Source organism: Hirundo rustica, chromosome 5 (genome assembly GCF_015227805.2).
Source record: "Hirundo rustica isolate bHirRus1 chromosome 5, bHirRus1.pri.v3, whole genome shotgun sequence".
Lineage (NCBI taxonomy): Eukaryota > Metazoa > Chordata > Aves > Passeriformes > Hirundinidae > Hirundo > Hirundo rustica.
Genome location: NC_053454.1, coordinates 22,728,377 through 22,751,749, shown reverse-complemented (window position 1 = coordinate 22,751,749; position 23,373 = coordinate 22,728,377). Strand labels below are relative to the sequence as shown.

The 23,373-nt window shown below is 37.3% G+C and overlaps 1 protein-coding gene across 3 annotated transcripts in view; it reads left to right on the top strand.

Annotated features, from left to right (window-relative positions):
• Positions 1 to 23,373, top strand: part of RFC1 (replication factor C subunit 1) — a 33,521-nt gene that overhangs the window by 2,130 nt on the left and 8,018 nt on the right. Inside the window, exons 1-14 of one of the 3 annotated variants that reach the window (XM_040063756.1) lie at positions 2,030 to 2,163; positions 2,932 to 3,060; positions 4,070 to 4,145; positions 5,274 to 5,393; positions 14,404 to 14,633; positions 15,358 to 15,432; positions 17,183 to 17,260; positions 17,565 to 17,652; positions 17,745 to 17,977; positions 19,059 to 19,166; positions 19,678 to 19,857; positions 20,162 to 20,266; positions 21,307 to 21,703; positions 22,600 to 22,709. In XM_040063756.1, the coding sequence (XP_039919690.1) occupies positions 2,128 to 2,163; positions 2,932 to 3,060; positions 4,070 to 4,145; positions 5,274 to 5,393; positions 14,404 to 14,633; positions 15,358 to 15,432; positions 17,183 to 17,260; positions 17,565 to 17,652; positions 17,745 to 17,977; positions 19,059 to 19,166; positions 19,678 to 19,857; positions 20,162 to 20,266; positions 21,307 to 21,703; positions 22,600 to 22,709 (1,965 nt within the window). In that variant the 5' untranslated portion in view covers positions 2,030 to 2,127. Of the gene's footprint in view, positions 1 to 2,020; positions 2,164 to 2,931; positions 3,061 to 4,069; positions 4,146 to 5,273; positions 5,394 to 14,403; positions 14,634 to 15,357; positions 15,433 to 17,182; positions 17,261 to 17,564; positions 17,653 to 17,744; positions 17,978 to 19,058; positions 19,167 to 19,677; positions 19,858 to 20,161; positions 20,267 to 21,306; positions 21,704 to 22,599; positions 22,710 to 23,373 lie in introns of those variants that run through there. The other 2 variants (XM_040063757.2, XM_040063758.1) reach the window with 2 other exon arrangements.

Genomic DNA, 23,373 nt, shown 5'->3' with positions numbered 1-23,373 from the left:
GAAGAGAAAACTTGCAGCCCGGCATGATTAATTGCTGTGGTGTTCTGTTCCAGTGTAAGATGGAGGATTTGAAGCAGTAGTTGGAGCAGGCCCGGACTAGATGGCACAGCCATACAGCTGGAAGCTGAGCAGGAGCCAGCCTTCTGAGGCCTTTCAGATGCCGTGCATCAGTTCTCCCCTAACTGAGGGAGAGTGATCAGATATTTGTAGTTCCAACTCTGCCTAGGTGGAACTGCTCAGAGTTCCTCCTTGCTGGTGCTGCTGCTGAGGCAGCCCTGGGGAGCCACACCAAAATAACTGTGCCTATTTTAATTTTAGCCTTGTGGGCAAGGGAGCAGCCATGCTGGTGAGTGACTCCAGGATACCCAGGGCACATTGCTGTGGTTTTTGGGGGCATGTCCTGGAAGGAAACTTGAGAGTTCCAGCCTTTCCTCGTTGGAATGAGCATAGATGAAAGGTGAACATGCAGATTTTCCACCTGGTGGTTCTATATATGTATGGATGGCATAATATATCAATAGGAAGGTCAGTCAGAGTATGTTAAATAAGCTCAGGATGGAGGAAAGTGGTCCTGTGTGGGATCTAAGCTTGTATGATAGATACTTATGTGGCTTGATTTCTGCTATTAGTTATGCAATGAATTAATAATTTATCTGGCGTGTCTTTATAAAAAGTATGAAAAATCTGTTTCCTGATTCCTGGATAAAAGCTTCACTAAAAGGTAACTTTATTGTTGCCCTAAGGCATACTTTTCTCCCAAGTAATTCTCTATTCAGTGTGTTATATGTCAGCAAGGTTACCTTTTCCTCTGAGGAGCAGGATAGTTGAAGAAGATTTGTGAATTTATAGCAGCATATTGAAGAAGGCTGTGCATAGATGTCAATCTTCCTTTGTAGGACTGTGTATTTTAAGTTTGCATTTCATAAACCTTGTATAAATCTTAAAGAATTCTAATATTATTGCCTATTTTCAAAACACCAAAAGGTTCTGCAGAGCTTTTGCCAGAATTATGTACACTTTAAAACTGATTCCAGAACCAGAATCCAAGCTCAAGATCAAGTTAGAGGAAAAATAGTAGTTAATAAATCTTGCTAAGAGGCCTTTGAAGAAGCTGAAAAGCTTTAGAAAGAAATTCAAGCCGACATGTGGTTTTAAGCTGGGCTAGCCAATGTAATACGTATCCCCTGCTACCACTTATAAGGTGTACAAGCTTGATGACTGTAATTTTGGGTTATATTCATGTTCCCTCATGTAACAATTTCTAGGTAGCACAGAGGTGGGCAGAGCAAGGTCGATTTGCAGAGCACCTCACTTAGTTAACAGTTTTTAGTGAAAACAGTAGAATGAGTAGAGCCTTACTGTTGATCTAAAATTAATTCCTCAAATATTTTAAGGTTTAAAGTAACAACTATTAAAAAAAGAGAACTTTAAAATCACTTTGTTTTGCAGTGTTGTATTAAGTATTTAAATTGTTTTACTACATTAAAGATCTAATGAAACTTGTTTTTCTCTTGTCTATAGGCTTACCTTAAGCTTAAAAAGAAGTCAGTAATAATGAGTATAATTGAGTAATTAAGTCCAAATATCTACTTTGAGACTTTTTAAATAGATGCTCTCTTCAGACCTATTAGCTGTAGATATTGGCAGTCAAAAGTTCAGAGTTTATGTAGTACTGCATTTATATTGCAGGAATATATGTAAAATGGTAGAGTGTTGAAAATCTATGCTTCAAGGCATGAATTCCATGGATGGAAAAGTGTGAAGTCACACTGGGGAAGAATGATTTTCAATCTACCATTTGCTGAATCCATATTAATATATGCACTTATAACACAAAAAACCTAAATTTTTACAGGAAACAACATTTCCCATTTTAGAACATTGTTTTAAGTGCTCTAAATGAATCTATACATGTCCCATCTTTTGTTTATGCTTCCAGATTACATGTTCTATTGATTTTAAACCCTAAATCCACTTTACTTGTGGTTCCCTGTACTAATGCAGAAGTACCAGCTGAACTCCACGATGGGGAATAGCTCTCAGCTGTGTCCCGTGGAGTCCTGAGCCCCATCCTTTGCCTGCTGTCTGTGATTTAGGTCACTGGAGGAGGTATTTTCTTTCTCTAAAATGGCTGCTAACCCTGCAGCTCGTGAAACCAACCAGGTGCCTCTTCTCAATTTTGTTTAATAAAACTGGATTGCTAGATTTTTAAAAGAGTAGTCAGCTGTAATTTTGTGTGTACAGTAGTGATTTTTAAAAATTTAAGCTCCAGCTGATTTTATGTGTTTAAAAAGCTTGTTATGGCTATATTGTGGTCAGGTACTAAAATAAGGTAACAGAATAGATCTTGGTGTTATTTTTCTTAATTTAAATTTTGTAAGTTTCTTGCTGGCTAGTTTTTTAGTGAGGTGTAAGTTACTGTCTTAAAAATTTATGAGAAGGTGGAGAATGCAGTATGTGCCATTACTTCTCTGTTTCAAGCTCCTGGTCCTTTTCTTTCTTTCTACATGGGACACTACTTCACAGCTGTGTTAATCATTTTAACTGTAGAAATACTGTGGTTTAGGTTTGAGATAATTACTCAGAAAAAAAAAATCTTTATTATACATCTGTCTTAATCTGTCATTGTCTACATCTGTCATTGTATTTCATTGCTGCTGGAAGTTTGTCTGGCATGTATGTATTGGTGAAGATGCCCAGCTGAGGAAGAAATGAATTTTTTTCATGATTCAAAGACTAGAGTCAGGTGGTATGGATGTCTCAGTAGCTACTTTTAACTATCTGGGCTTTGTTTTCTGAACTGTAAACAAAATTTCAAAATCAATAAATGTAATGGAGCTGCTGAGAAGGTAGCTTCAGAGCATTGCTGTCTTGTAGTGTGAAGAGCTGTCTGTATTTAAAAATCCATAAATCTCTTTTCCCTTTTACTAGGATATCCGAAAATTCTTTGGTGTTGTACCTCCTGGAAAGCGACAAGAATGTGGGACTGTGATAAAGAGTGAAAAAATTAAAAATGGTGAAGGACCCTCAAGTGGGAAGAAAAGGGAAAAGGAGACTAAGGTTAGTTTTGCTTTTCATGTTTATGTAGTGCTTGGTTTCTTTTCTCTGATGCTGGATTGTTTATGTATCTAGCATTTTTTGAAGTCATGGTTCTTCTCATATACTAAAATAACAGTTTATATGTCAGTTGTTTTTATAGGCATGGGAGGGAACTGCCACTTAAAATTAAATTCTAGCAGGAAAACTTTGTAGAGGGTGAAGAAAATTGGTAATTTAAAAAATTTGGCTTGTAGGACAAAGGTAGGTAGAAGTTAGGGTTAAGTGCTAGTGTAAGCACAGTCTGATATATTTGAAGTTATTCTGACTATTGGCCACAGTTCTCTAATTAGGTTTGCTAATGTAGTTTTTAGTCTAATAAACCCAAGGTTTGTGCCCAGTAGATGTATATGTATCATAAAGGTGACATGCTTAAAAATGAAGTCAAAGTCTGTGGTGTAGTGCCTGCTGACCATTTTCTTTAACACCTGTGCAGGAAACATGAACATTGTGTTTATTGGGATCACTTCTCTAAACCTGCTGCAACAACCAATTTCTTTAAAATGACAGATTAAAACTAGGTTGGGTTCTGGTTTCAGACTACTTTATATGTTGATCATCTGAGCTGTTAAAAAAAAAAAGGCAACAACAAAACCAAAACAAAAAACAAACAAACAAACACCGCCCCCCCCCAAACCAATGGCTAAAGCTATTTTTAAAATCACTTAAAAAGTGGAAGAATTTCTAATGGGATGGGATGTTTAATGTGAAACATAACAATTTAGAAGTAACATGCTACTTACATAAGTATTCTGACTATATCGTTTCAATGTGGAAATTCTTCTTTATTTTCTCCATGCTGCATCTTTCCCCCTCCCACGCAGAAGTTAACACAAGACTGTTTGTAAATGTCATATTGGAAATTAAATAATCTCTGTTGGAATTTGTTTGAAACTCATAAATTTGAATGTATGACTGACTAAAAGCTGAGAGGATCTGTTTAATGGTTGAACTAATGGACTGTTGCACTTAGGTGAATAATTCACCCAATGATGATGATTCCAAACAAAAGCGGACAAAAAAGAAGAGAAGAATCATCTATGATTCAGGTAGTGTTCACAATTGTTTCTGAATATTCCATTGTATTTTTGCATGCAATGTTGATTAAATAAATTGTGCATAAATTGTGCATCTGAAAGTTTTTTGTGGGTTGAATTTTATAAACAGTTCCTGCTCAGCAGTAAGGAATAGTAGGAGTACAAAATTAATATATTGCTGCTACCTTTAAAGTACTGATATTGTTTGGAGAGAAAAAGAGAAATAGGGCTCTAAGCTCTTCAAGATGGAAAACTGTGTGGGTTTTTGGTGGTGTTGCTGATGGTGGTTTTATTGGTTTTGTGCAGGGTGTCAGCGCTCAAGTCAATTGGCTTTTTATTAGATATAATTGCAATCTATTTGTGTGTGTCATGGAAAGAAGTAGACTCTGAAGGTTAGCCCTCTCTAACACTTGTTAGTCGTCTCTGCTTCTTCACTGTCTTCTGTTTATTTATTCAAGTGGATGCTGGGATCCATAATCCACAGTAGTGTAAATCTGTCATCTCGACAGCTTTTGGGATTGGGACAAGGAGAGTGGTGGGTGATGTGAGTCGTAATTCACCAGTGTTTTCCTGAAAAATCAGAGTACCACCTCTGTGACTATATATATATATATATAATTTTTTTTTTTTTTTTTTTTTTTTTTTAAATCTGTAGTTAGTTTTTGGAATAGGTTTCTACCTATTGGAACAGACCAGCATAATGTTATATTTTTTGTGGGTTTGGTGTTGGGGTTTTTTGGTGGGTGTTTCTTTAAAAATGTTTGTTTGTTTGTTTGTTTTGTTGGGGATGTTTGGGTTTTTTTGAAGTAAATTGCTGTGGTATTTTTGAAGGTTGCATTCAATTTTGGAAAGGTTGCTGTACAGATATGGCAGTTATTGAAATAAATAACAAAGTATTTATTGCCATGTAAACAAAAACACTGTCGAGACTGAGTTCTGATGAAATTTTCATGTAGTCATTTATATGGTGTCTGAAAAGGGAAGCTATGCTCTGACCTTCCTACCATGTGATAGGAATATGGAGTCTTTTTCTCACTCAGCTGAATAGATGTGAACACATGTTAACTTTTATGTGATCTATTACTTAAAGCCGATGTGTATGTGGAGGAAATCTACATTTATGTTGTGGTCAAAACACAGATTCAGAAGAGGAGGTGCAGTCAGTGAAAAAATCCAAGAAGCCACCTGAGAAAAAAGCAGCTACTTCAAAACTTGGTAAAGCTGTAAAGCAGGATCCTGTTGTTTATATTTCAGAGACAGGTAAAGGAAGAAATATGTCATTATATGTTCACCTGCAGTGGGGTGGGTTATGTTACAGTGGGATGGATTTGTTTGACTGATAGACTCAAGTGTGACCTTAAAAACTAACATTGAGGTAGACAAATTATGTTCTCCTTAAACAAACTAACCAGAAATGCTTCAGAAGTTTAGCCTCAAGTACTGTAAAGTCAGGAGCAGGGTGAAAACTGAGGTGATGTTGAGTAGTGGCTTGGGTTGATTTCCATAGGCATATAGTTTAATGAGGCAGAGCTTCCTTGCTTAAAGGAATGCCGTAGATTTAGGGAAGGAAGTTAAGGAAGTACTTTTAATGTAGTTTAGGTGCTCACTAGCGAATTTTGAAATGACTGTTGGTTGTGGGTTTGAAAACAAGGATTTTTATTTTACCTGGTATATAACTTTCCATGTCTGATCTCTGCGTGGCATGTTGGTGACTAGAAAGTTCTGGGGTTTTTATCTTTTACTTCTCAACACAAACATTTATTTTGTCAGTTGCTGCAGCGGTTGCCTGTACTTCTGCACCCAGTCTGAGTTGGGCTGAAGCTGTAACTTCTGTCTTCTGCACTTATCTCTGGAGTAGACTTCTTTACTGGCCACAGTACTTCCTGAAGAAACTGTGATTGAATTAACAGACTTGAATCCAAATTTGTTTTGATAAAACATAGTTTTTAAATAATAGCATTTCAGTAGGGCTTCTGTAATCCTTCTTTGAGTTTTATTATACTTGTTTTGGAAGAGTGGACACTGTCACTAGGTGTGGTAGTGTGGTTTTTTTGGGTTTTTTTTGGTGTAAGTTTATTGCTGAACATTACATTGCCTCCCTATAATAACACCATACATTTTTAAAACAAAAAGGGATTGTTTGCTCCAGTGTTGCATTAGAAATGTGGCTCAGCTGTTTTTTTCTATACCTTTCTTCCTGCTTGGGGTCTTTTCCCTCTCTAAGGTACATTGTGCTTATTTTGCTTGTAGTTTGCAGGCGGTTGACCTGACATACTGCTGTATCATATCAGGTATTCAAATGAGCTCAGTTTTCCAAAACAACTTTTTATTTGTCTTATTTATCCTTTTACTCAAAGCTTTGTTTCCTTTGACAATTTTTCCCACAATTCTTTCCTAATTAAAAGCATTTATCCCAGAATAGGTAAATTACCGAATTCTTGGTGAGTAAACAGCATATATTTAGGTTTATTATGCAATTCCAAGTTGTGTAATCAGGTTTTTCTGCATAGGGATAACATGGGAACACTAGTCAAGGTTATTAGTGAAATCCCTGAAAACCATGGGCTCAAGGTTACTCTTATCAAAAGAGTCTTAAGTACACACAGGTTTGATTTAACATTGTGTTTTAAAACAATGCCTTTATAACCCTGAGACTTAATGCTTGAATTTTGCTTACATTTAATTTCTGTAAATTGTTTCTTCAGTTTGATGGAACTGTCAAGCTGAGTGCGTTTAAGTGGTATCGATACAGCAGTTGGCTTGAGATAAGTATGTTTTACAAAAATAGGAGTATAGGCACACAGATAGAAAAGGTCCTGACAAAATTTTTTGACGTTTGTCCTTTATTTTTTTTTTTTACTGTTATGGAGATGAAAGCTTAAATCAAGTATATGCTGCTTGGACTCACTCAAGTCAGTCTCATTCTGAAGGGCACTGCCCATGTCAGTGTTTCAAAGAGCCTTTTGGCATTAAGAAGGCTGTAGAAGTTTGGTAGTTAACCACCTCAACCTGTTTTTCAATTTAATTTGAAACTTTCTTCCTCTTGTTGCTTCAATTTTTTTTTCAGCTGATCCGTATATCTATGTGGGATGCAGCTTTCTCTAAAAGTGTTTGGGGGAAGTAATCTTTCGGTTTGTGTAAGAGTAGACTGATCTGGATTCCTGTGTTGCTTTGTGAACAGGGTCATTTTTTAAAAGGCAAAAGAACAAAGCAAGAATACTTGTGCTTTGTTTTTATTGATATATTTAATCTAAATAAATACTTAGCTTTATATTTGGCCATCATTAAACTAAGTTATTCTGCACAGTAACAAAGGGGAAAAATTAGCCTTTTTTTGTTGGTAGTACAGTCTTAGGGGATTGGGAAACATCCAGATGTTCATTGTACTTGTTAAAATAGTACTTGCACTGTTTAATGAAGTATGGAACCTTGAACTTTGTAGATGACCTGTGATTTGTTGAACCTCACCTGGTTTCATCACAGGTGGCTATTTAGCAAGAATTTTGACCTGGCCCAAACTGAATACTTAATCTTTCACATACATTGTGTAGAGGTAATCACCTGTATGTAGCAATTGCCTTGATTGCTTGACTATTTTTAAAAATAGAAAAGCCTTATTGTAATGGGAGGCTGAATTATTTATAAAGGTAGAAAAACTGACATAGTAGGAACTGAGGAGGTCTGCAGGTTACTGGAAAATTGTTTCTTTACAGCTCAGAAGACAGAATAGCTTGTAAAGGTCCTTGCTGAATATAGACTTTTAATGTAGAGAATACTGGGGATGGGTAAACAAAACAAAAAACCAAACCCAAACAACCTCACACAAAAAATTAATTAGGTGCTGGTGCTGGTGGGCAAACAAATAGTCCCCACATCCAAGCACAGGTTCAAACGAGCAGCAGATGGTCAGCGAATAAGCGTGTCTTTCGCTGAAATATTTCATGGGGAGATAAAATATTGTCACTGGCATTTCCTGGGCAATACTTGTGTTCTACTTATGGAAAACACTATACTATACTTACGTGAAAATGTGAGGAGGAGATAAATAGTGCTCTGTGTACCAACTTTCCTCTAAAGTGTTTTGTGAAAGGTCTGTTGAGAGGGTGTAGCTGAACCGTAAGGGAGTTTGAGGAATGAGAGTGGGTTCTGGCAGAAATCCTCTGAAGAAGCAGGGATGGGTGTTGTAGAGGAAAAAAGCAAAAGTTATTGAGGAGTGAGCCTGTTTAAAATTGATTTGGTTAAGTTTGGGAATACAGCAGTACAACGTAAGGGTCATGTAATGGTACATGCTCTTGTGCTCAAACTCTTAAGAGTTGAGAGGAGTGTTGTGTGAACATCGTGAATATATGATAGTAGTTAATTCCCTGAATAGGGGAGTAAGTGTAAACCAGAGGTGTGGATGAAGTAAAAGATAATCTTATTCTTATAGAAGTGGTCTTTTTTCTTTCTACAGAAACTAGGATAACAGCAGTATTGAGAAATAAATGTAACTCTGACTAAAAAAGGCTTCATTTATCAGAAGACATTAGAATTACTTGTCAGCCTGTATTTCAAACATGGGAGGGCATGAAATGAAATCAATTTTAGTTTAGTCTCTGTAGCACCTCAAGCTGTAGCTCTATTAGCTCAAGATGTTGCTGCTTCCCTCTGCCTGTTCCTATTCTCCATGCTGGAGACTGTTTTCTTCCCTTTCAGATCTCCTTATTGAGCTGCCAGAGTAACCGGTCTCAGTGTGGTTAATCTGCTGGCTTAGTTCAAAATGTAAAAAGAGGATTCATGTTTGGATTTTTTTTCCTATGCTAATTGATTTTGTTTGAAAACAGAGCACTGTGTCCTGAGAGGCTCAGTAAGTTGAGCTGCAGCTGGGAAAAATGAGCACATTTGTCCTTGCCTGGATTGCTTGAAGTTACTTTTTTCCCTGTTTTGTAATTATTCATGTGGCATTACTGAACATTCCTGTCACACAAGTAATTTCAGGCAATTCAGCCAGAGCATGAAATTTCATTGCATAGTGGGATTCAGATCTGCTTCTGTGAACTACTGTTGTAGGAAAGTAACCTGCTCAAGTGAATAAAACTTTCAATAATAATAGGCTGGAGTGAGTTAATGGACTGGTCCCTTCTAGTTGCTTGCTGAGGTAATGCACACAGCTGTTTCTATACCAAGTGCAAGCATTTCATTTGGAAGGTGTTGCTATAATTGATGGCTTTGCTGATTAAGATAATTTACTTTGGTTTAAATATATTCACCCTTCTTACATATTTTAGTGGTCCCAAAACTAAGCATAGAGACTTGACTAACAATTTTATTTGGTATGTAAGGATATCAAAGGCTTTGTAGTTTGACACTTAAGTGTCTAACTCTTGGTAGTTAACTGCGCTTCAGTCTTGTATCCCTAAACCTTTTTATCTCAAAGTGAAAAACAGAGCAGAGGCAACTTTCTGGGGCTACCTTTTCTAACTGGAAAATCTAAAGGTAAGTTTGTTTCAGGGGTGTAAAAGTGAAGTGATTCAGGTAAGCTTTATATTTTTATAACAGCCAGAACCTTGACATGTCAGTGTAGGCCAAGTGCTAAAAATTTTGGTTTAAAGCACATGTTTGTAGTGCATTTAAAATTAGTTAGCTTTTTGAGGAATGGCATGAAAAATCTAAAATTACATAATATCTAAAATTTTTAATGGAGGATGCATCTACTAGCTTTTTTTAAATGAGGGGAAAGAAAAAATACACTTTGCTAATGATGCATAGCATCTGTTGTTTGGAAGGAGTTACTGGGCTTGAGTTGCAATAGATTTGCTGGCTTTTTTGAGAAGTGGTTATCTTAAAGGTAATCTTCTTAAAGAGTTACTTTAGGCAGAAGTTGAGAACAAAACTCAGTCCTCCAAAGTGTTGGGAGTGTTGGGTACCGAGCCATGCACAGATGAAGTAAATAAAGTCAGTACTGGGACTGTAGACAAACCTTACTTTCTGCATCCTCAGCTTAGCTTAGACAGCAATGCCTGCTGCTGGAGATGGCAGGTTCTGTAGGACAGGAGCTCTTTTAAGTACTTGTGCAGAAGAGGTGTCAATGAAACTGGAAAATGTCCAGAATATTATCATTTTTTACAAGTGGTGTAGATTTAATGATTTTAGGATGTAATCCTTAAGCTCCATACAGAAATCCTTATGTAGTAGTCTACAAATGGAGCTCAACATACATCATAATAAGTACAAGTTATTTATAATCTGTAGATGCCCTGCCTGTATTCAGAGTTGGCCTTATGGTGTCATAGTAAGAGCTATCCCTGCCTCAAATATTTTGTATCCTAAATAGAATAGGAACAAGGGAATTACATTCTCTAATGATGAGCAACTCAACAGTACAGGAATAATAAATTAATAAAATACATTGTTCTGAAAGCCCTCTGAGGATCTGTTCTGTGCTGCTTGTTGCCACTGTCCCTGCCTGCAATAGATTGCTCCTTTTTTTAGATTGGCTGTGGTAATTCCTGTACCCAAGCTTTTTAAAAGGATCTGAATTTACATTAAAAACAGCCTAGGTAATTTTCATCAGGCTCAGTTAGGGAAAAACCACAGATGTTGTTCAGTAATCAACAGGTGAAACTCTTTTGAGAAAGGATGAGGATAGGAAGGAGGAAGAGGAATAACAAACAGCTACAAGTGACCTGCTGGCATTGGTTTATTAACATAATTGTGCTACTGCTGGAACGGTATATAAAATGAAAGCCAGCCAGCTGTGCTTTAACTTCATGGAATAGCTTTTAAAACCCCCAGGATGACAGCTGTTTGTTGCTAGGGAAGTTTGTCCTTCTACATTGCCTGGCATAATTGATCCCTGCTTCTTTTGTAGTGTTTGCATACAATATAATGAAAAGCAATCTCCTGATTGTGTCACTGCCTGTGTGTTCCATTGATCACGTGATGTCACATGTACTTGATTTCCAGAAGCCTTAACTAGAATATATGGTCTTTGCTTGTGTTTGTAGTTCTGAGCTGATCCTGGAAAAAATAAAGAAGTGTATGTTCAAGATATTTTTTCATTGGGTAGCACACAGAAATGGATCAATGTAAACAGGAAATCCTGTTCTTGGAATAGCCATGTTCTGCTATAGAAAGTTTTTACAACAGAAAAGTCATCTGGTTGATGATGAAATTGATTGCTGTTTCTTGGTGAAGATCATGCCCCCATGTAAGGCTCTCTCAAGGTTTTCCCAGCAATTGCTATAAGAATGTAATTAATTACAATTTTTACATGTTAAAACTCAGAATTTCACTTGTGTTTTCCACAATTACTGGCTTGATTGTATGAATAAGAACACATCTTTTTCCTTTTACAGGTCAGGTGTTGAGAAACATTGACCTGGTTAGTGCAGCAGCAATAGTATGACTCTCTTGGCATTTTCAGAGTTGTAAATAAAGTTGCCTTCGTGCTTGTAAGGAGAGTGGAAGTGTGCAGCTGATGAACTTTGCTGTTCACTTCTGTGGCAGTAGGGGTGTGGGAGCAGTTTGTTTTGAGGAAAAGTGTTAAGGTTTTGCTGAAAAAGTTGGTGTTTATCATTACTTGAAATAAGGGGAGTGCCTGGAGATCAGGTGAATTTGTGATGTGTTTATGAATTTCCTAAACCTGGGATGGAACTGTAGCCTGGATGTCAGTCCCCTAAAGCCTCTTTTGAAACCCACTTAATATACTCAGGCTTTTTCCTAATTTCCTAAAGTTTTATTTCCTAATGACAACTTCCATGTTCTCATTCTCCCTTTTCTTTATTTATATTTATCAATGGCTGTTCATAAGTAAATCTCTTGTCTGTCTTCAGGCACTGCTTGCAGTCAATAAATGCTTCTAATCCTGTCATTTCTTGAAACAACATAATTAAAGCCAAGTTCTGACTGTTGATAATATGTAGTATAGGGTTCATAAATGGCTTAACTCCATATATTTTTTTAATTAAAATCTAATTGTATTTACTTCTTTCTACTTAAGAGAAAGCAGTATCCTGTTGGGTTTTGTTGCTATTTATGCTTATAAATGAATAACGAATAAAATCAATATTGCATACAGATCTTCTGATAACAATAATGATAAGTAAAAAATATTTTTTAGCCTTGAGCAGCCCTTAGTTTAAGAAAAGCTGGGAGTGGGGTGGGGCAGAATAGAATTTGTATCATCTTAAGACAAATTAATGTAGTTACATTAACTGCTGATTTACAGTAACAGTATATTTTATTCCTGCAAATTTTTTTTTGTTAAACTGAAAAATTTGAAAGAACCAAAAATATTCTTGAAACTGTTTGCATAAGCAATCTCCTATTCAGACTTGAAAGTGTTGTAAATTAGGAATCCTGCAGCATCTAGTGTCCAAATCTCCCTGATACGTCATAGTTTGTTAAATTGAGCTAAATGGCAGTAGGGCAATTACTGCTGCATCATGAAAATAAATTGCATTGAGAATAGTAAAGCTTTTAGCTTTGTGTAAAACTTGTTGCTATCAGCTAAAGTCCTGGAATTGAATTTTCCCTTCCATGCATTGCTTTGTGAATTGAGGTGGCCGAAATGCCACTTTCTCTTGGATAAGTTTTTTAACTTTAGGCATTCTCGATGTAGCTACTGAAGCAATTTACCCCCTTACAGATGCGTCTTTGTGTTACTTTTTCCCCTCTCTGAGCTTTCTGTCCCAGCAATAGGTGGAATCCTGCTCGTTCTCTTTATATTCTGCCTAGAAAGTGTTCAGTAGCAGCAAGTTCTGGCTGATGACTCAAACGCTCAAACACTGCCATCTGTTGAGGACGCGTGAAACAAAAAATAATTGTTTCCCTCCATCTTTGTCTAGAATACAACAAAAATAAGAGATGACAGACATATAACATCTTCTAAACTTAGGGAAGTGGTAAGAAAACAAATTTTAGTATGAAAAGAAATATGGGGGCTTAAATTAGAGGTTGCTGGGAAATGAACATGTTTTTGTGATAATGCCGTCAAATTAAGTTCTGTGAAAAACCAGATGTTTAGAACAATCTGTTTATGATATGTTGAGGTGAGTGTCTAAAACATCTCTATTTTGAAAAAAGTGAAACTAGACTTCAGTTAGAGACATGCAAATAAAACTGCCTCTGTTTCTGTTCCTCTCAAGTCTTTCCACTACTTTTTTAGTGTGTCTGATGTTAATTTTGGGGATTTTCTCTCAGTTTATTTGCTCACTTTAAGTTTGTAGAATAATTCACAAAGATGGTGCTTTTATCACCAGTCAGAAGTTTGTCCAGTGATGCTTGTCTTCTGTGCTGTAGTGTTAATACAATCACGTGCCAGTGATAATAAGTGGGATTTTGTATTCCTCAGTGAGAGAGTTTCATTTGTAAAACTGTCAGTAAGACTTCACAATGTGACATAAAACTCTTTTAAATCCTTGGTATTAATTTTTTGTTGATTGATTGGATGAAGGGTTGAAATGGCCATCCAGCTCTCACTGCTGGGCAGACCATGTCCTGGTTATTAGAGAAGAGTCTGAAAAGGAGAGATTAAAATTTTGTTTGGTGGTCTGTGGGCTAGTTCTTAGTAAGACTGTGGATGCCACTTTTCCTCCTCCTTTCAAACTGAAAAGTCCATTTTGTCTTGCTGACCTCATCTGATTTCTGTGTTCTGGGAGGTTGTATTTCTTTAAGTTTGTTTTCACTGTACTGGAAGGAGAGTGTGTTTAAGTACAGAGATGTAGAGAGCTCATACATAATCTCTAAAAGAGAAAAAGTGAAAAAATGGCATTAAAATGTTTTTGCTAAATATTCATAATCTATGAGCAATACTTTAAAAATAACAAGGAAGCTTGCCCCAGAATACTATGAAGTACTAAAATAAATGTGCCTTTGTACTTCACATAAAATGTAAAGGAGGAGTTGTGCTGTTCAATATCACATTCATTAATTAAGGAGAGAATTCAAATTTCATTGATCTAGGTCTTCTGTTTAATGTTTTCCCCATTTAAGAAGGGAAGAAGTTCCTTGTGAACTTGTCTAATTGAGACGTAATGTATGAGCACGAGTAACAAATGTCGTGTTGTTATTTCAGTCCTGAATCTGTTCAGACTCGAGTTATGCCATTAAAGTTGTTAAATACTCCAAGTTGTACAACTCAGCCCTTTTTTCAGAAAACTTCTGAATGCCTGTAGCATTTTTTTAGGATCTGAGTTGATGTAACATGCTAAAATAGTTTTCTTGACAGTTCCATTACTAGAACTTGAGTTCCGTGTACCAGAAGTAATGGAATTCTCTTTGTGTTTAGATGAAGACGACGATTTTGCCAATAAAAGAATTTCCCTGAAACCGAAGGAGAATGGGACGTCAGCAGTTGGTTGTCCAGGAACAAACAGTGTGAAAAAAGAAGTCAAACCACAAGCTAAGAGCAAGCCCCTCTCTCCAGTGAAACAGACTCCCACCTCCGCGCTTGATTTCTTTGGGACGAGGAGTGTCCAACGCTCAGAGAAGAAACTGGTGGCAAGTAAAAGGAAAGAGGCGAGTACTGCTGATGTTCCTTTGGGCTGCTCGTGTGTGTCCCGTGGCAGCTCAAAATGAACAGTTTGACTGCAAGGAAGTACTTAAGTGCTGCTCCTACCTCGTGTTACTTTGTAATCACCACTCAGGTAGAAGTTGAGCCCTGATGATCCGTGCGTGCACATCAGGTCCTCAAATACAAGTCTGGAGTAGCATTTCCGTGCTTGATAAGGTAGCACAAAGTTGAAGGTAGTATTTTCTTCTCAAGTGCCTTTTCTTGAAATCCATTAAGTTTTCTGAGGTTAGTGAGTGGAAGAGATAGCTTATATTTGAGGGTGGAGGGTAGGCAGGAGAGGGAGAAGGTTGTTTTCCCAAGCTTTATAGCACACATAATCATGGAATAATAAAGCACCAAGTAAAGTATGGAGGAACTTAAAAAACTTCCCAGTGTAGTTACTGATTTATTTTTCAGATGGGCCAACTGTGATAGCTTCAGAGATGTTCAGCATTGTTTGAAGAGTTGAGATATTTATATTATAGCATGGTCTTGTTTTGAATAATAAAATCCCTTGAAAATAGCCTTGTTTAATAGTGGTTAGGTTAGAAAGGTAGAAATTAACGTTGCATATCTCATTCACGGTCCTTTTCTAGAAGCATACAGAAGGAATCTATACATATTAAATTATTGTAATTGACACAGTAATGGGGTAACTGAATGGTTGGTCTTTTTTTCTCTTTAATATAGCCTTCAGAGAGCAGAGACAGCACTCTAGATGATGAGGCCATTGCTAGGCAACTGCAGCTTGAAGAAGATTCAGAGGTAAAAGCTCTACAAATTTAATGCTCTATATCAAGATCAATTTAACTTAATTGGTTTTTCCTTAAGAAATTAAGATAGACTTCCCAGGTATGCTATTTTATTACACTTAGTTAAGTGTAATAAAATTCATCAATATGTGCAAGCCTGGTCACACAGTTATTTTTATTGGTCATTATTTCAGTTATGTAAATAGAATGTATCACTTCATCTATTTTCTCTCTATCCAAACTTTATCTGTGCAGCTGATGTGCTTCTAATAATGCTGCCTTTCACATAAAATTTACTTCCTTCTTCCTCATGTTTTGGTAGTGTTTTAATGGTGTTACGTATTTTTTCATTTTCTGGAGTGAAAAATTGATCTGTTTTACTTGTCTTCTGAATTCTCTTATACTTGACAAAAACGTGAATGACCCTTAAACTTTCCTATTTGAATCAGTATTAATATGAGGGGAAGGTACACTTAATTTTTGGGCAAATTTGATTTCCCACATATATTTGTAACATTGAATGTGGTTTGAAATAAGCGGATTGTACAGACAAATTGGCATCTCTGAAGGTAAGTGTGAGAGTAAACAAATCCAGCTTTACCCTACTAGAAAGTTAAACAACTTGTCAGGAAAAATAAGATTGTCTTTCATTTGAACTGACCTTATCTATAACAGTCAGAGTTTCTGTGCATGGAAGTGCTTCATATCAGGTGTATCTCTGCCTCAGTCTGCTTTGCATTTGGTGGTCACTGCCCTTTCCCTTTCTTACTATACACAGGGAAGGTAGATGTCACTGTTACGGACACATACACACAGTGCCTGTGGCATACTGGTTTTGTAAAGTCATCTCTTGGCATCTCAGAGCATGGCATGTTGGATTTCAATTATGAAAGTAATTTCGTTGTTCTCTTGTTGAAACAATGGTCAATATTTATTGGCAATAATGAACACTATTCACGAATAGAAAAGGTTTTCCCCAAGGCACCATATTGAACAGGAAAGGTAACTGAAGGATCAGTTATCACTGGAGATGCCAAATTTATGTTGTTAAGTGAAGTAAAAATTAAACCAAACTGACTTTGGTGGAGTTTTTTTACAATTAATAAATAACTTTCACAGATGTTGTGGCCTATTTGTCCTTACTGGTTCTTCTATCAGAGAAAATCAGTTGTATGAGTATAAATAATAGAAAGTTAAAATATATTTGCTTTCCTTAAAGTAAATAGAACTGACACTAAGAGCAGGGCTAAGGGTAGTAGTTAAATTCTCCCAAACAAACAGAATTTTTTATATATATATTTATATATATATATGTTGCTAGTAGTAAATGAGAATAAAACATTCATTCTGGAAACATCAAATTTTTAACGGGCATTGTTACTACTTGTCTTTTGGGACTGCTTTTGGTAAAGCCAACAGCTCTGGCTGCAGGCTGTTTGTCATGAGGTGCTGCCTTCAAAGTTTGATTATTTGAAAGAAAAGGCTACGCAGCAATAAAAAATATGAACAAAAAACTCCTTTGAAAACAGCTTATACAGGCATAATAATATTTCTAGTGCAACAAATCCATTATTCTCACTAGGTTTAGCTAGTCTTGCTTTCTGGGGGAAACAAGTAATCCTTCAGTGCCATTTCCAGAAACTTATTTGCCACTGGCAGGACAGTGTTCTTCTAGCTGTGTGCTGGCTTAGAGGTTTTTTTAACAAAATACTAAAGTTAGAACTTGTGTGGCATTAGCCTGAAAATATATATTTTTTTTTCAGTTGGAGAGACAGCTGCATGAAGATGAAGAATTTGCTAGAACTCTGGCCATGTTGGATGAAACACCACGGAAGAAAAAGGTTGAATTCTTTTTAAACTTAAGCTTTCAGGGTTTTAAACTTTAGCAGTTGCATTGCTGGGAGTGTTCTTATTCAGCCACCTGTGTTTTGAGACTTCCATACAAATGCATTAAAAACAGCAGGAAGGTGTTTTCAGGGGAATAGCACACTCATTTTATACTTCCCTCCTGGCTTTCCCTTGCTCAGTAAAGGGTGTCCTGCCTAATCAGTGTGTGCTGGATGCCTCTGTTGGGATAATTAAGTGCTGCTGTGTCCCAGTGGTAGCTTGGGGCACGCGTCCCTGACTCTGGCATTGTGTGTTTAGGCTCGGAGAGATGCAGAAGGAGAGCAAACAGTACTGAGCACCACCAGCAGCCCTAATTCAACAGCAGGATACAAGCAATCAGAAACAGGTAGGACACAGAAACTGAAAAGCATTGCACTAATTTATAATATTGAGATGCATTCTTATATATGAGCTCTTCTCCCTCTGCCTCCTTTCAAGTGAAAGCAACAAACTCAGCTGGTACAGCCAGGAATTATTCTGCAAAGCCACAAACTAAATCGGAGCAGTTGAAAGGTTCTCATTTATCCCCACAATCATCTGATGGTAAAAAAGAAGAGATTGCTGAAAAGGAAAGGGGTGCTCAAAATTCACTATCAAGAGAAAAGGCAGCTTCAGGGAAAGAAGAGAAGACACCACCAAAGAAGGAGAAGGTTTCTCCCAAGAAGAGTGAGGTAGGAGCCATCAAAATTAATTTAGATGTCTTGGTGGAGTTTGCAGGAAAATAGCTTTCATTTAATATAGGTGTCACTGTTGTAACTTGGTGCTTTGAATCTCCTGGGCAGCTTTTAAGGAATGGAATTCTGGTAAGACTGTAAGTTCCTCTCTTACAGCAGTTGTAAAACTACGTGGAAAAATGTATCAGGCAAAGTGTAAATTAAACAGATGATGGACCTGAGGTTCTCTAATGCCCATTAAGGTTTGCAGGTACACTGCAAAATCAGCTCTGTGCTTTCTCTTGTTTAACTTTGCTGGAAAACACAGAATACAGGAATTCTGACGCTTCACTTAGTGAGTGAAAACTTCCTGATGTGTGTGTGGTGACCTTGAGGATCTGTTCTGTGGCTAGAATGATAGGTGGCATTATTTAGGGATTTATATTTCTCTCCCTAGTCTCCTATTTTTTCCTATTATTGATATGCTATGTAGGAATAGAATTTAGGTTTTTTTATCTGATTCGAGAACTGTATTTGTTGAACACTGGCAGTTATTTGTAACATTAAACGGTACGTACCTTTTTAATCATACAGTATAAAGTACCCCATTTTGACAATTAAATAATGGTTGTAATTAGAAGGGAGAGCCGGCACCTCCTTTTGAGGTGCGTTTTTAACAGTTGTTTACTGATTAATAAGCTTATTTGTCTCTTAAAGTCTACTTCATAGTATTTCTACTTTTATGTAAGTGTAGATCACAAACAGGATGTGAATTTAAAATGACAGTTTATGAGTTAGGTGAGCATGTACGTGTGCAATAGAAAAATCTAGAGAAACCTGACAATAAACAATGGGTACCTATTTTTAAACTCTCACATTTTTGAAATATTTTTAAAAGGAACCAGATAAAACACCTCAATACAAGCATCAAAGGCACAGAGCAAGCTTCAATATTGCGTGTTAATAGATTAAGAACCAGTGTTAGAACTTGCTTTTCCTTTGGTGCATGAAAATGTCTTAAACTGTGAAGCTTGGGTTTATTTTGCTGGTTTTTTTGTATGTAATATGTATATTAATATTTTTCCCTCTCCTGATCCAGTCTATAAGTCCTGAGGACTCTGAAAAGAAGCGGAACAATTACCAAGCTTACCGAAGCTTCCTTAATCGTGAGGGCCCGAAAGCCCTGGGTTCCAAAGAGATACCTCAGGTGAGTTTGGCTACAGGATTCTATGTATGGGGTGTTTGGTACACCTACTGCTGTAAGTGGTTTAATAAGTATCAACTTAAATCTTTAAAGACTGGAATTTTTTTTCCCAGTAGGAAGAATGTGTTAGAAAAACCCAAATTGTAATGCAAAGCAGTGGCTAAATGTAAGGAAGTGTACTAAAGAATTTGTATTCAGAACTTGGTTTAGAAAGTCACGATGATCAAAAATAGTTACTGTTCTTAAAGTTGAAGATGCCTGTCACTCATTTGACTGACAGGCTACACTTGAAGCAGAGTGCTACAAGTATGGTCAGGTAAACAATGTGTGAAGTTTTGTTGGTAGCTATTCCCACTGGAACTTCTAGAACTATTACCTAGCTAGGTATGATAGTCTTATTTGGAAAGTTTCATAGGGTACTTGATGTGGTAGAGGGTTAAAATAGCTGATGGTTAAGAGCTGTTTGGTAGCATTGTATCAGTAATGGCATTTGCTGCAATGCTCTGGTTCTCAGGGAGCTGAAAACTGCCTGGAAGGCCTGACATTTGTGATTACGGGTGTTCTGGAGTGCATTGAGAGAGATGAGGCCAAGTCTCTGATTGAGCGTTACGGAGGAAAAGTAACTGGCAACGTCAGCAAGAAGACAAATTACCTGGTGATGGGGAGAGACTGCGGCCAGTCCAAGTGTGAGAAGGTGAGTGTGTTCCTGTGCCTGGCCAAGGGCAAAGTGAAACTGAATTGTTCCTCTCTTAGCTGGTAATTTCAAGTATCTCTGCCAGCAGGAAGCAGTGCTAACAATAAAGTGTATTTTTTAAATGAAAAGTTGCCAAGTGGTTTACAGCTCTGATTTGTTTACTTCTGTGCATACAGACGCACAGAGACATATATCGACTCTTGTTGTGTTCCTAGTCATAGTTTTTACTGGAAAACACTTTGAAATGAAGCATGTAAATCCTAATGTAACTTGACTTCATATTTAGTTCTTGCTTTTGCTCCAGGCATCAACTTTAGGTACAAAAATTATTGATGAGGATGGTCTGTTTGATCTTATTCGAACTATGCCAGGCAAAAAGTCCAAATATGAGCTGGCAGCTGAAGCAGAGGTATGTTTATTATAAACTTGGGGGATTTGGGTTGTGGGGGGGGTTTTTTTGTTTTGTTTTTGTTTGGTTGGTTTGTGGTTGGTTTTTTTTTTTTTTTTTTTTTGCTTTGGTTTGGTTTTAATTGAAAGGAGTTTGTCTTCTGTTCCAGTAATAACAACACAACAATCATCCGTTTGACCTTCTAGGTTAAAAGTGATTTTTTTTTTGTGTGTGCTTAAGACAAATTACTCTACTTGGGAGTTAAAGGTTATATTCCTGACAATCAGCATTTTAGATAGCTGATAGAGCAGGTAATTGCATCTCCTTAGATGGTATCTGGTTGAAACAAGGAGTATTCATTAATTCTTTGGAATAAGTAATTGTGACTGATACCACGTGGTACCCAGACAGGCCCAGGAATACATAAACTATGTGTATACACAACAGACCTTGTTTCTATATGGTGCTTGAACTACGAATATTAAAGGGAATTTTTTCAGACAATACCAAAAAAGAGGTAACAAGTTTTTTGTGCACGTTTAAATTTAGGTTGTAGTGGCTGATAGAATGTTATTAAAATCTCTGTTTGCTCTAACACGTGGTGCATTCAGTACAGGCATGACTTATTTATGCAAAGATACCATTAGTTTCCCAGGGAAAAGCAACTCTAAGCTTTATTAGCTGATCACTTTTGCTCCCTTTGAGTTGTTTTGGGTTGCACAACTTCTGCAAGTGTTGTTTTGCAAGAGCTTCAAGGGTGTCTGACCCATTTGTTCCAACCTGACAGTCGTCAGTTTAGCATTGTAGGATGCCTCAGGTTTTGTGAATAAGGGGATTGCTTTTGGAATGACCAGAACACTTCCTGCCTCTTTTTTGTGGGTTGTACTACAGAACCTGGTGACATTGTGCTTTATTTCTCAGAGAGTATCTGCTCTTAAAATTTTTTTAATCAATACATAAGCTTTGTCATTTTCTAAGCACTCCTCTAATTGTTTAAATTAATATGCTCTTTATTTATTGTCTTTTTAAAATTTTGTTCTTATTTTTTTTATTTTCCTAAGGCAAAGAAAGTGGAGCCAAAACCCAAAAAGACGCCACAGAAAGCTGAAGCTGGAAAAAGGAATTTTAGCCCCTTCAAAAGGGAAGCTAATAATAAAAAATACAAATCTACTCCTGAAAAAGGAGATACCGTCAGATCTGTCAAGAAAGAAACCACTGCTGTTCGAAAACTTACGGACTTCAAACGTCAGACTGTAGAGGAGAAAGAAGCCTCCAAACCTAAGGGGAACTTGGTTTCTGAGGTTAATGAGGATGGCACAGAGAGATTGCTATGGGTAGATAAATATAAGCCTGTATCTCTTAAGGCAATTATTGGACAGCAGGGTGAGCAAAGCTGTGCCAATAAATTGCTCCGATGGCTCAGAAACTGGCACAAGAACACGTTGGAAGATGGACAAGGTGAGTGGCCTGGTTCATTTTCTCTGTTCTTCCGTGCTAGTCATGCTCCTTGGCTCCCTGGACCAGTGAGGGCCTGGGTGGTAGAAGAGCAGCTCTAGAAATCAGGAATAAGGCTGGAGGTGGATGTGTTTTTAGCAGCAGTCGAGCCTGAGTTTCTTTTGGCAAAGTAGTTGTTCATTTACTACCCACCTTTCCACCTCAAAAAAGAGCAGAAAAATGTGGCTCAAAAGATTTTTTCCCCCCAAGTCTTAGGTTTCATTTTTGCAAAAAACCCCAAATAGCCTAGCTGCAATGTATCTAAAAATGGCTTTGTGTTGAGCCTGTTGATTTCTTCCTCGGCGCGAGGAAATAAGTTAGGCACTGCCAACACTGAAGGTACAGGATGGGAGCGGGTCTGAAGGGCTGCTGTCATGTGCAGGGATGAATTGTCAAGGTCCTGGCTCTCGCAGGACATGCATGTGTCAAGCAGACAGTTCCTCATCCTACATCAGATAGGTTTTTCTGTGTTTAAAAGAGGGTTTAAGTTCAGCTGTAGTGGGGTTTTTGTGTGTGGTGTGTTCGGGGTTTGGCTTAAGTTGTTTGTGGTGGTGTTTTTGGTTTTTTGTGTGTATGATATGGTTGTGAGGAAATTGCTGAAATTGTTGTATTAGATTAATAGCACTTTTTGGTATTTTTCAGTTCAAAATCACTGCAAGTCATAATTTGTAAGCTGGGTTAAGCTGCTTTTCCCCGAGTGGTTAGGATGCAGCTGTATGTGCATATTCGGATGTTCTTATTGAGCCTTAAATGAGGAGGAATTCCAGTGAGGCTTGATACCCTTAGGAGCATGCAGTTTGTCTTATAATTACATACCTAGGTAAAACCTGATTTTTTTTTTTTTTTTTTTTTTTTTTTAGCAAAACCCAGTAAAACTGGAAGCAAAGATGATGGGACAGGCTTTAAAGCAGCATTACTTTCTGGTCCACCTGGAGTTGGTAAAACTACTACAGCTGCTTTGGTTTGTAAGGTGAGTTCACAGTAGTGGTTGTTCCCAGCACTTCTTTGTTACATATTAATTCTGTGTCTGGATACAGCTACAGTGTGCAGGTGGGTATGCTCTGAATGAGCAGGGGCTGCTCTCAGCCAGGTTGCACCTGCTCAGAACAGGGTCACACGTGCAAATACATGGCTGTTTAGGTGTCTTTATCAGGTCTGAGGTGAGAAGGTACCAATGGGTTTCTGTGTTTCTTTCTGTTACACTGAGAGGAAGCATATCACAGTATGTTGAACAATTGGAATGGTTTTCCAATTGTGAGCATTCAGTACTAGTTCTGCAAGCTGGAGAATATTTGCACTTAATTTAGTAGGAATCAAATTCTGGCAAGCTTTTTGAAAGCCTCAGGTTATGGTTTTTATATATCTCACAGAGAGATCTTTCCCAAATTTCTTCTAAATTGAAATGCTACTTTAGGATGAGAGAAATTGACAGGGTTATGTGTCCATTTCTAAACCTGAATTTAGAAATCTGTTGTATAGAGTAACTCTTAATCCTTCCCCCACCACAAAGCCTTTGAGCTTTGTGCCAACAAGTTGATACCACACCTAGAACTAGACCTTTAGAAAAGGTGAATGTGCTGTGTTAGGCTCATTTATTTTCTCAAAGCATGGTCTTTTCTGTTTCTGGTTTCCAA